Source organism: Atractosteus spatula, chromosome 12, assembly GCF_055471065.1.
Source record: "Atractosteus spatula isolate fAtrSpa1 chromosome 12, fAtrSpa1.hap1, whole genome shotgun sequence".
NCBI lineage: Eukaryota > Metazoa > Chordata > Actinopteri > Semionotiformes > Lepisosteidae > Atractosteus > Atractosteus spatula.
In genome coordinates, this window is record NC_142717.1 from 41,688,176 (window position 1) to 41,701,082 (window position 12,907).

At 37.9% G+C, this 12,907-nt stretch overlaps 1 protein-coding gene across 3 annotated transcripts in view; it reads left to right on the forward strand.

Annotated features, from left to right (window-relative positions):
- The window catches only part of cdk14 (cyclin dependent kinase 14), a 185,133-nt gene that overhangs the window by 111,915 nt on the left and 60,311 nt on the right, over nt 1-12,907 (forward strand). For all 3 annotated transcript variants that reach the window (XM_088929677.1, XM_088929679.1, XM_088929678.1), the window contains 2 exons: nt 440-503; nt 5,690-5,738. In XM_088929677.1, coding sequence (XP_088785803.1) covers nt 440-503; nt 5,690-5,738 — 113 coding nt within the window. The remainder of the gene's footprint in view (nt 1-439; nt 504-5,689; nt 5,739-12,907) is intronic.

The following is a 12,907-nucleotide window of genomic DNA, read 5'->3' on the forward strand; positions in this document are numbered from 1 at the left end:
TAACTCAATCACAGTTTTGCAATTTTATGATTCCTTTCGTTGAGAGCAACATCAAAGAATAAAACATCCGATTTCTTTAATCAGCTGAACTGCTTTATCCAAGATGTACCCCTTTAACAGCAGGGTTGTTGTGATTCACAGTGAATCAGCTGGGGACGTTGGGGAAAAAAAACATTCTTCAAGTTAAAAACAAGCTTTTTGTCAGAAACTAAAACACCAAAACAACAATAACAATTGAAATGTAAGAGACAGGGAATCTCCCAGTGAGTTGTTCTGTTATCATATAAGAAAGGTAATGCAGCTTTAATGGTGAAACATTAAGAGCGGTGATGGGATATTGCACTTATCATTACACATGACGCATGATCATAACATCAAATTCAAGGGCCGCTTGTCTTCATTGCAGATGCTTTTAAAAATCCGTCTTTTCTTCTGACAGGTCCTGGGGACTCCAACAGAGGACACATGGCCAGGGGTTCACTCCTTACCCCACTTCAAGCCAGGCAAGTAACCCTTTGCACTTCCCTGTAGTTTCACGTTGAGAGCATCAGCAAGTGACCTGTTCATTCTGTGTAGGCTGTAAAAAGTGGTTTCATTCCCGAAAGAAGAAAATGTGAAACGGTGTTCATTACAATTGACAGTAATTATAAAGGCAGTTATATTATTCACTTATGCACTTATTCAATTCTGTATTCTTCCCCACATTACAAAAGTATCCACACTAAGAGGTCGGAAGACTGGATGAAATGGCATAGTGTATTGAATTAAAGCATTATTTCTGTATGCTTAGGGCATCTCACTTGGAAATTATTCTAATATTATGGCCGTTGAATTGTATTCTAAACTGAAATATGAGGTGTCATGATTTTGTTTAAAAACAGCATTATTAAAACTTTTTTTCCAAGAGTTTTAAATACTGTTTGTTTTGTTTTGTTTTGTTTTGTTTTGTTTTTTCTGATCCTCAGTCTTATCAAACATTCAGGGTTGTGAGTTTTTTACAGAAATCCTTAAAAAGGTTTGCAGAAAAGCACCCTGTGAATCATGTGGGAGCAATACTGTAAAGTGGTGAGAGATAGATTATACTGTATACTGCATGGATTAAATCAAAAAGGAATACAAAATATATTTGTGAAGTTTCTTGCAGTTGTTTTTACTGCCTTCTTAGGAATGTTAATACAGTGGCTAAAAATCCTTGCCAATTGATTCAAATTAAAAAAAAAATGAAATACAATCTGAAATGATTCCTGCTGATTTTAATTTAATTTTTAGTTAAATAAAAATGGGATGTAAATGTGAGAACTAATGCAGATTTAGAGTATTATGTACAATTGATTTTGCTGAACACACATTTGTGATGTTAAATTCGGTCTGGTGTTTCTTCAAATTAACAGCTGAGCAGAGTAAAATTAGTTAATATTTTTTCAACATTAAAAAATAATAGAACTCTTTGTTTACAGATACATTCTAGGATGGAGTAAGTGAAAATCAAATCATTTGTCCTTTACTACTAAAGTTGATTAAAAATTGGTAATGATTGTTCTGCGTATGTACAGTATTTAGAAGGGAAAGAATGGATGTCTCTATTTTCCAGGAAAAACACTCTGCTGATGGAAAGGCCCAGATTTTCAATGTTACTCCTCCAAGTTGTAATTTGAATCTGTTTCTAGAAGAGGTAGTTCATTTAAGAGTCTATTTTAAAATTGCAACAGCTGATTTCAGTATTATACTAGGATACAAGGACAGCCTCAATATCTATTTTATTACAACCACCCCCTTTTAGTATTCTTGACCTATATACAGTATAAATTTATATACTGTACATTTGTGCTAAATATTAAGTAACATACTGGTATTACTGTATATGGAATATAGCCTTACAAGTAGAATTTACTATTTTAGTCAGGAAAAAGACTTTTTAGGAATGTAGGTAAATAATTCCATTTGAACCACATGTAGTGGCTCATAGGGCCAGAGCTTAATCTGGTTTAGGCATGAAGCAATCAAAAGAGTCCAGCATTGCTGGGGGGAAGGCCTGTGAAGGTCCACATTCATACAGCTGCGTGGACTGGAGCAACCAGGGTTCGACAGCTCACTCTTACACACACCAGCAGTGACTAGGGCGGGGAATCGAACCACAGCCCTCAAAGTATGAGTGCAGTGACTTGTGCCATGCTGCCTCCTTTTCTCAGCTGTAGGAACAAAGAATAAAATGTTCAAAAATTAAGACATGGTGCTCCACCAGAAATGTGATGATTCTTTGTGACAGCAGATGGCAGTGTTTAACAGGATAAACCAGGAGTTGTTTCTCCTGTCCACTGTATCTGATGAGTTTCTCTTTAAAACCAGTTAAGAGCACAAGTACATTTTTTCCATCTACATGTGTAGACGGGTAAGGTACTCAAGTAAGGTAATCAATATTACTTTTGTAAGAAGGAGTTACACACTCTTTCAATCACTATTGAAAGAGGAGGAAGTCAGACAACATCTTTGGAAAAATTTGATTTTATTTTTATTCAAGCAATATATTTTGCTAATAAACATTATGTAAAATATATATATATATGTTAATAGGAAAATAGGCCCTAGGTGTGAGTTTGTGCATCTGTGCTTGTGTCTGTGTGTGCCCTGTGATGGACTGGTGTCCCATCCAGGGTGTACCCTGCCTTGAGCCCATTGCTTGCTGGGATAGGCTCCAGCTCTGCCACAACCCAGAATTGGAAGGAGCAGTTAGAAAATGGGCAGATTGATGGCTGGTTAATGATAAGAGTCACTGATTAAGGACTGTAGAAAAAAAAGTGTAATCACTAGTGATAAATCCTTTTTTTGGTCTGTTTAATCTGCGTAGCCTACTTTGTTGAAGAATTCTCTTCTCCTTCAAGCAAGAAGGCTGGGGTTATGTGTTTCCCAAATATTGAAATCTCCAGGTAAAAAAAGCTCACAGGAGGCTGAGAGACTCTGGTGCTTCGTGCAGAAAAAGCAAAGGAGCTAGTTTTAATCGATAGAACAGCAGGGGGGAAGTAAACAAAATTACAACAAAGTCAATTTTCCCAGTTCTCATTACTGAAACAATTCAGTGACTCTGGTGACTTCTTCTTGCTTGCCTTGAAGTCCCATGGAATATGACATAAATAGCAAAGGAGTTCTAGTGTTTCTGATAACAGCTGATGAAAAGAGAGAGTCCGTATATTGTTCAGCAGTAAAAAAAAAACTGCCTTTTTGGTTCCCATTGTGAGATGCTACAGCCTTTAGCAGTCTTGTAATACACATTCTGTTATGCTGAGAAAGTAGGCATATCGTTCAGAACTGAAATTTCTGCCTCTTAGTTTCCCATTGTGAGGTACTACAGCTTTTAGCTGTCTTATAATGTAAATTCACTAGCAGATTTGGCTGGAGATCTCTGCGGTTTGAGGATGTCCTTGATACGTGGCTGTCAGCTAAGGAGCTCTTTTACTTTCGTAAAATAAGGCACTTTGTGCCTTATTGCTATCAGGTGGCTCTTTAGACTTCTAGACTGCTGACTTTCAGAACCTGTTTGATGGCCTATTATCCAGGAAGGGGTAATTTACTTTCTATTGATGTCAGGTGTGAAAAACTAATAAACACCAGAGCACAGCATTTATTAGGAGGCAGTGAATCTGTTGCCACACAAACTGACACTGTTTGCTTAGAAACTACTTGAGAATTAACCAGGCCATCAGTTCAGGCTTTGCCTCATTACGTCAAGGTTTATTAAACCATTTGGCTGGCTCCTTGGATGTTGAAAAGATTGCCTGTATACCTGAATATTTATCCAATTAATTAGTTGCAATTGTATGTGTGTAAAACTGATTGTTAACATAACATGACATCACTTTATTAGCCCTATACAATTTCTTGCATTCGGAATTCGTCTTTTTCACATACCCCAGCTTGCCCTCCATTAGACACAGACACACAGACAGGGAGAGAAGCTTGGGGTCAGAGTGCAGGGTCAGCCATTGTACAGCGCCCCTGGAGCAGATGGGGTTAAGGGCCTTGCTCAGGGTCCCAACAGAGTAGGATTCCTCTGCCAGCTGCGGGATTTGAACCGGCAGCCTTCCAGCCACAGGTGCAGATCCTGAGCCACAGAGCCACCACTCTTTTATCTATCTTTAAGAAGATAAATATTAACCATATGTGTACCTTAGTATTTTCACAGTTACAGCCAAGACTGTTCTTAGACCCTGTATTTTGTATTTTAATAATAATAATTCCTTACACTTATATTGCGCTTTTCTGGATGATCCACTAAAAACTCTTTACAGGTAATGGGGACTCCCCTCCACCAATGTGCAGCCCCACCTGGCTGATGCGACAGTGGCCATAGTGCACCAGTACACTCACCACACATCAGCTCTCTTTGAATGGAAGAACAGAGTTATGAAGCCAGTTCATTGATGGGGATTATTAGGAGGCCATGATTGGTAAACGACAATGGGAAATTTGGCCAGGACACCAGGGTAACACCCCTACTCTTTCTGAGAAACGCCTTGGGATTTTCAAAGACCAGGGAGAGTCAGGACCTCAGTTTTACATTTCATCCAAAGGATGGCACCTTTATTACAGCATAGCATCCCCAGCACTATACTGGGGCATTAGGACCCAAACAGACTTCATGGTGAGCGCCCCCTGCTGGTCCCACTATCACTTTTCCATCAACAACCTTAGCTCTCCCAGGAGGTCTCCCATCCAGGTACTGACCAAGGTCATACCCGCTGAGCTTTAGGGGGCTGCCAGTGGTGAATTGCAGACTGATGTAACTGCTGGCTATAATTTATTTTATGAAGCTTCTGAGTCCTTTTGAATTATTAACAATTGTGTAGGTACATTTGATATTTAGCTGGTTTAACACATCAGTAGTATTTAGTATTAGATACTTAGAATTCCAAAGGTTGATATTGCTGAAGCATTTATTTCTTGGCTTCATTTTTGCTCATTTTACAAAGGGGATATCCTAAACCTTAGGATCACAAAGAACCTGAAGATTTACTCAAATTGTACAGAAGAGCAATGATCCACCATTTTCAGGCAGTAGCTGGTTCTGGTGGGAGTTGGAGCTAGCCAGAATATATCCCGGACTCAAAGGCCACAGATCATGTCTGGCAATTCAAAACAGCCAGAATGTTTTGAGAGGCAAGGGGAAACTAGACCACCTGTCGAAAACACCTGTGAACCTGTGAAAAGAACATGCAGACTTCACATTGACAGATGCCCAAAGCCACAATTGAGCCCAGGTCTCTAGAGCTGTGAAGAGACAGCTCTAATTGCCATGCCATGGTACTGCCCACTATTAAACCGTTAGCTCTCTGTCATACAGTGGTGATTGATGTGGTGTTGTCACTGTGCTGGCATGGAGAATGTGCTCCAAGAATGTAAATCAGTGTGAAAAATGAACATGCATATGTGACCAGTGGATCTGAAAGACTGCACTTCACTGAAGCTCCCTGTACCATTGAGCAAAGGCAATAAAAAGGGTACTAGAAAACAAAGATAAATACAGCTATACCTATATTTATTCATTTACAGATTGGTTTTTATACGAAGTTTATGAGCAAACTGACACTAGGAATGTATCGAATAAGTCCATCATGAAAATTGTATTTTTAATTCACACATTACATTTATTGTTTGGATTGAATGTAGTGACCTTTTTTTTTTCTTTGTGTTACAGAGCGGTTTACTCAATACAGTCCTAAGAAACTTAGGCAAGCGTGGAATAAGTAAGTATTATAATCATTTACGTGTACTAATTCTGCTCATTTTATGTTAAGCTTTCGGACATAAAGCGAAGTGTCTGAAGTGTCTTGTTATGAAGTTCATTCAATTAATTAATAAAGACAAATTGAATGAAAACTGAATGAATTAAATGACTAAATAAACACAGTTACACAACAGTTAATTAAAACATTGTGTAGAGATGTCCTATATGTTACCTGTCCTATATTTTCCTGGTTGAACCTCTTAGCCAGAGATGAATTTAATTTTAACAGATGGATAATGGAGTTTGATGTGTCGGTTTCCATAAAGATTTGCACCATTTGGCCATTTTGCTGCTGCCCTTTCTAGGCCAGTGACTTGAGGCCAGAATGGTCCTGAAGTATCAACCTACTTGGGGCCCAAGTAGGCAGCATGTAATGGCCAGACTTTATAAGTAATGGTAATCGTTTTTGTCTTAAAATTGATTGTGAATGAACTGCTATTGTTTAAGTGCAAGAAAAGCATGCAATGATTTCATTCATTGCAAAGAATTTACTGAATCTCAAATGGCTCATCAGGCATCATCAGAAGTATTGTACTTTGTGGTTGAAGTCACAGAGTTTTATGGAACCAGTTCCTGGGAAGTGATGTGCTTTTGTGTCTCTTTGCATTGTACTCTTGGTTTTGTCCATTTCAAGACTCACTTGGGGATCAGGCTGTCGGAGCAAAGAGTGACACTGAAAGAGGTCCAGATTTTTTAATGTTAATTTGAAGACCAGTGAGTCCATTTTGTGGCTGAGAAGATGGAGAAAAGTTAATTGAATAAATATAAGTAAATGATAAACTCATAGTGAGAACTGGTCCATAAACCAAATTGAATTTAAAAATAATGGAACGACAAGAGAGAATCATAGATAATTCAGTGTCTACTATGTGTATTTAATTATAAATTAAATAATTCTTTCCCTTGATCAGGATTTTCCTTTTTTAGCATGACCCATGGTTTTGAGCCATGTAAGCCCTTTCTTGTATTACAAGGAAATGAACAAATGTCAGGGGCATCAATACTCAAGAAGTTAATTAGGAGTAAGTGGGGAAAATAGGGCCAGTGTGCTTCCATTCCATTATACATCTGTTATCGATTATATATCACAGCAAGAGACCTAAAGACATTTTTGGTGTTGTAAAGACAATGTTTATAATTAATACAAGATGGTGCTTGCAGACTGTTTGAGAGACATTAAGGATAAAAATTGAACTACTTATTTTTAGTAATTCACAGTAAAGCATTACAAAAGCAGTGATTTTCTGTGAAAATGTTAAGTTTTTAAGTAAGGCTCTGAAAAAAGGGAAGGCAGTTTTGATTACCTGGAAAAACATATTGGGTGTGTCTGGGGGAAGAATGGTAGATTAACATGTACACTGGTGAAACTTTCCAAGAGTTTTTTAGCTCTTTTTTCCTGGCTGTTTCATATGAACTTTTAAAGGTAAAAGTTGATCAATTTTAAGAGCATATTTATTAAAACAACCAGGAAGCTGAAAATACAGTACATAACAAACGTTCACTGAGCAAGTGGACCAAAGAGCTGTAACATCACCGTGGTAACATTTTGATTCGAAACCAGTTCATCAGATGAACTCTAGGAGGTGATCAACTTGTGTGTCACTGAGATGAGGACCTTGTATGGTAGTAACTTTAATCAAATCAAAGGGATCTGGAGCTTCTCGTGTCCTTGCAGAGGTATCAAATGGAGTTTGATTCAGTAAGCTGCAATTGATTTCATTTATCTGGGGACTCAATGGCAGTGCTATGAGCTCTAGATTTATTTTGTGTGGAAAACCTTTCTATTAAGGCCCCAGAAATCTTTGTTAGATGAGTCCCTTTCATCAAAAAGTGATGTTTATTTGTTCCTTAACAAGCCAATGTTATGGTTCATTTATTTAATAAAACATTGTTTTTTCCCCCTTTATTCCTGTCCCTTGGTGCCTCTTCGAAACATTTTCTAGTGTGGAAAACAGTGTGAGCAAAGCCCTTTTCTAAAGAAGAGTTCAATTTGACATGGCTCTTGGTAATACATTTGTGACTTGACCTAAAAAGCCAGATAAAATGTGTTTATTTAATTACAGAGTACTTATCAAGATTGATAGTTAACGGGTTAATCTTTAGAACCATTATTCTGAAAAAGGAGCTGATGTTTACCAGCAATATTGGTAGAAGATGTTTCATTGACGTCTTAAGTGCAACAGTATGTTTTAGCAGCTTTGTATCGATGTTTTACTTTTCATTGAGGTAATTAAGGCCAAACTTCATGGAAGCTCTATTCCTCCACAAGGGAATACATTACAACCCCCATCCAATGCATTATTAATGCAGCTCCGTGTGTAAATCAATTCATATTAATAAAACAGCTCCAGTGAACATGACTTTCTTTTTAAAATACGCTTTTGTGGCTGGAGTGGTGTTATACATCATTGCAAAATTCACAGGAAGAGCTGTAGATTCGTGAGTGAAAATGAAAGGATTGAAACTCATGAAGTATGCAAAAACGCGACAGCGACCTTCTAACCAAGGTCACGACCTCATCCTTGTGTTAAAATCGATCAGAACAAAAAATAAAAAACAGCGCCAATTAGTACAACGACATTTTGTAGTACAATGGAACTACAAAATCTTAATTATTCCAGTGTTTAAATTCGCATACTATACGTGTATATGAAACTTAATTTTAGATATTAAATTTAATTTAAAAATATCATACTAAATATTAAATTATGCAGTAAATAGAATCAATATTGTTCAATTGCATAAAAAGCACAAGAAGAAGATGGACGTTATAACCAGAGGGTGGTTGAGAAGCCACAGTACAGATTGGACGACATCGATAACACATCCTAGGGCTATATTCATTGTAAATGAGAATCCTCTCCTCACATGGAGCTGCTGTCTGAGTCAACATGTGGTCAGCATTGCCATACACACAGAGCAGGTTCTGTTCCTGCTGCTCTGTAAGACCACGTATATGAAAATGCTTCTGTAAGTGTGGAAAAGCTGGATGTCCAATGCCCAGTGGTAAACTCTAGCAAGTTGCCTGGTGGCTACATTTTCAAAGAAACCTACTTAACGTAAACCACTCAGTCAGTCAATGTTTTAGCTCTCCCAGGTGTCTTCATGGTAAATTAGGTTGCAAGGAGCAGCAGACGAGTTAAGACTGAAAATCTAGCTCACTAACAAATGATCTACTAAACAAGGAGGCAAAGAGAGACGAGGGACATTAAAACAAGGGCATATCAGTTCTGAATCTGTACATGCAGATTCAGAATTACCACAGACCATTACAATGTTAATTTTAAAATCAAGTGTGTCACCCCTCATGTGTAGAATAACATATTAATGTGTTTTTCTGGGTGTGGTCATAAAGGATATGTGTCTAATTAAAGCGCTGTAATTCACACACTTCAAGTGGAGTTCAAAAAGTATTACTTAAATGCTTACTTATAAGTGCTTTTTTAAGGTGTAATTAGATCTTGCGTTATTGAAATTCATCTGTACTCTTGTAAATTTTATGACTCCAGAGTTGACAGCTCTTTCCTAAATTCCACAGCTAAGATTGACTAACCAGTTTTAGACTTGGCAAGCATTCTTGCAAAGTAAATTTATAGTGGTTTTGAGGTAAGTGCACCTCTGCGTATAATGAACTTTTATTCGTTTTCAAATGAGATGCCTGAGACCTAGTGCGGATAAAATAAGCAGCTTCATTTGTGTAAATGGTGTTTATTTCACTTATAAAGCAATTTGCTGTAAGCTTGGCAGTTTTTACTTCTTTCACATATATTTTGTTAAAGCATTTAAGGTATTGTGTGTATATGCTTCAAAGTACAATACACTTCCTGATAATAAAATGTTCACTAACTCACATAATATGGGTTAGCATAAGCAAATACCAGTGAGTTTACAAAATTCACCACAATCAGTGTCAATATATATAAAAACACTTTTTGGTTATGCTTTTTTAATTGTAGAATCTATAGATATTTTTCTTTTTTTAGTACTCAGGTTTTGCAAAAATCAAGTAATAGCTCCCCACTGCAAGATCAGAGGTTCAAGGTCAGGGTGATTTCCTTCCTCTCTCTCTCCAAATTCAGTTCTCTAATGTAACAGAGCTCAGTGGCATTTAATGATCACATTACATGACTGACGACACTCCCTAGTGTAGACAGTGATGAATTCTCCTACTTTTTTTTTTCTGTGCCTGGCAAGATAAGGAATCTCAGACAAACTTCAACCCTTCAGCTCATTGTCCACAGCATTGTGAAGAATCTTGGTTTGACTCACTAGTCAGTAATCCAAGGACATAAGGGTCAGTCTTTTAATGTCACCAGCTGTATACAGCTTTGTATAAAACAATTCAGTATTCAAAATTAAATAATATCTGGCAGGTTTACCGAACAGCTGTCCAACGTATTTGTTATTTACATTAGGTTTTGACTTATAAAAGGGTTCAGTTTGCTTTCTTAGTAGGAAGACAAAATGTACCCATGTCTTAAATGCAGAAGTACTGTATTTTCTGTCAGATCTCACTGCTGATGGGGACTAGGAGCGGATCTATGAGACTTGGGATGAACCCAGTCGTTGGGAGAGACAGCTGGCAGCGGCAGGGAGATGCAAGTAATGCAGTTGCACCGAGCTGCACGCATACAGTGAGAATGGGCAGTACTACACGTTCATAGGTGCCACGCAGAGAAGGTAGAGTGCACGCAAGGAGACGTGCTGCCTGCCTCCGTGGTTGTGCAGGTGAGGGTCAAATCCTGACACACAGAATAGTCTCTACAGCACACAGGGCAAATCCAAAAGACGTTGTAATCGCCAAGTAAAACCGGAGAGGTAACAAGCCAAGGGATGATCCAGGATGAAGGTAGAAGAATTTGGCAGAGGTGAGGAATGTGAGCAAGGCAACTCTGGGGAAAACAGGAACCAGGCAGAGCTAGGGAAAACAGGAATCAAGACTTGAGGTGCTCGAGCAGTGTCAGCAGGCCTTAAGTAACACTTCAGTACCTAATGTGAGCGTGGGTGACAATTGCTCACAGGTGATGCAGATTTCCTGTTGGCATGTGATTTCCAAGGTAACCAGCTTTGAGAGATCAGGTGCGTGGCGGGCTACCATGGCGACCGCTAGCTCGCTTCGCAGCTTTGCTGTGGGTGCAAGCCTGACAGGTTACGGTTTGGTGGAATGATGTAATGTGCTTTGAATTTTACTCTTACGAGACCTGTACTTAATTTGCAGGAAATCTGTATTTCCAAATTAAGCACCATTATTTGAATTAGTTAGCTTTGACGGCCAACAGAAGAAGTAGGTTTTGGGAATTGTTATTACCACTTGGAATGTGACAGATGTGGGGCCCCAACCAGCACAAATGTGTGGGTGAAGGTTGATAAATGATCACTGTCTGCAGTGATTAAGCAGGGTCTCACTGCACTGGGGCACTCTAAGGATTCAGCCTGCACTCTAGCATGGCCCTGCTTAGGAACTCAACAAACAGACCTATATGTTGGTAGCTTTTATTTAAATTACAGTGAAGCTTTGATTTTTCAGAAGCAAGTCTTCAGGACAGACAGCAGAGATAAAATAGGATTTTCTGGGATAGACCTGTTGTTGTTGTTCACTTCTGTTTTTCATTGGTCTAAACATGCATTCATTCATACCAAAGATATATTATCCTTCAGGCAGCTGTCGTTTTATACTGATGGAAAAGGGAGTCATAGGTCCACCACAATAGTTCTGTAGATGTGAGTTGACCATTGAAAGCCAGAATCAGTCCTTCTTTCGTTCACTTTACTGAGACCTTACAAAAATTGACCACATGGCGTGCCAGGGGTTCATTTCAGCTCGTTTTGGCTTTTCTGTGTTCTCTTCTTTCTTGTTATTCTGGCCTCTGTCCAGTCTATGAGGAAATAAATATGTGAAGAAAGAACACTGTGGAATGTTAACTACTGTGGCTTATTTTTTCTCTTTCATTTTGTGCCAAGTTTCGATGAAGATGATATAAATTCAGAAAGCCTTCCACAAAAAGGAATAACAGACATTCTTCATTTAACATTCATACTGTTAAAGGTGATTTTTTTCAATGTACAGTATTTAGCTCAAGCCTGTAAAATGAATTATGTGTAAAACCAGACCTGATTGCAGACACATTTATGGCATTGCTTGCTTTTTTGAGGTGCCGCTAAATGTTATTGCTTATTTTTAATTTGCATTTCAAAAAAACCCTTCTTTTCTGCTAATGTGTGATAGAGTAGTACTGTAGTTTTATAAAAGCTTTTTGCCTCTTTTAACTTTCATGGATCTACTTCTGAGATTTTTATTGTCTTGTAATTTTCTCTCAACATTTTGTGAGGTGCAAAATGCTTTTCGGCTCTTCATGGCTTTCAGACTTATTTTTAATTTACTGCACATAAAATCTCGATTTTCTAGTTTTTGTGAGCAGTGGTTATTCTGAAAAATCTGAAAGCATAAATAAAAAAAAACACACCTATATTTTTTTACGCGATTTATGGCTTTCTCCTTCTAGCATTTCAAACTGTGTGATGTATAATAAGGAGTAAACATGTTTGAAAACTGATGTATTTTGTTTCTTCCTAAAGGATTTGAAATAACAGAATTCTGAGGGTCAAATCTCAGAATTTCTTATAATCTCAAATTTCTTATAATCTTCTGAAATATGTTCAAATATTAGATTACTGCTGTCATACCTTAAAGGGTTTGCAAGGTGAATAATTCAAAGGTTTCTAGAGCATGTTTTAATATTATAATAAGGGACCCTTCTTCTAAGCACCTGATGGAATTTGATCTCACAGTCCAGAGCTACCCTTGAACAAGAGTAGATATTACCAGTATACAGTGCTCAACATAGTAACTGTAAGGCTTGAAGGTGAATTACATGTAAGTGCTGTTTTCTGTGTTGTGGTTTTATGGGTAGATCTTAGTAACCCTTAGCTAATGTCTCAAAATGGGACACTGGAGACTGGTTGCCATCCAAAATGAAAAGAAATTCTCCTTATAGTTTGCATATGTCAACACTGTTCCTGATAACATCCCGGTTGCTTCACATGGCGAATGCAATTCTTTGTCGAGATGCTGATTGCCGTAGTTCTCAAGCAAAGGACATCTGTGCAGCTGCTGAACATGAATGAGTT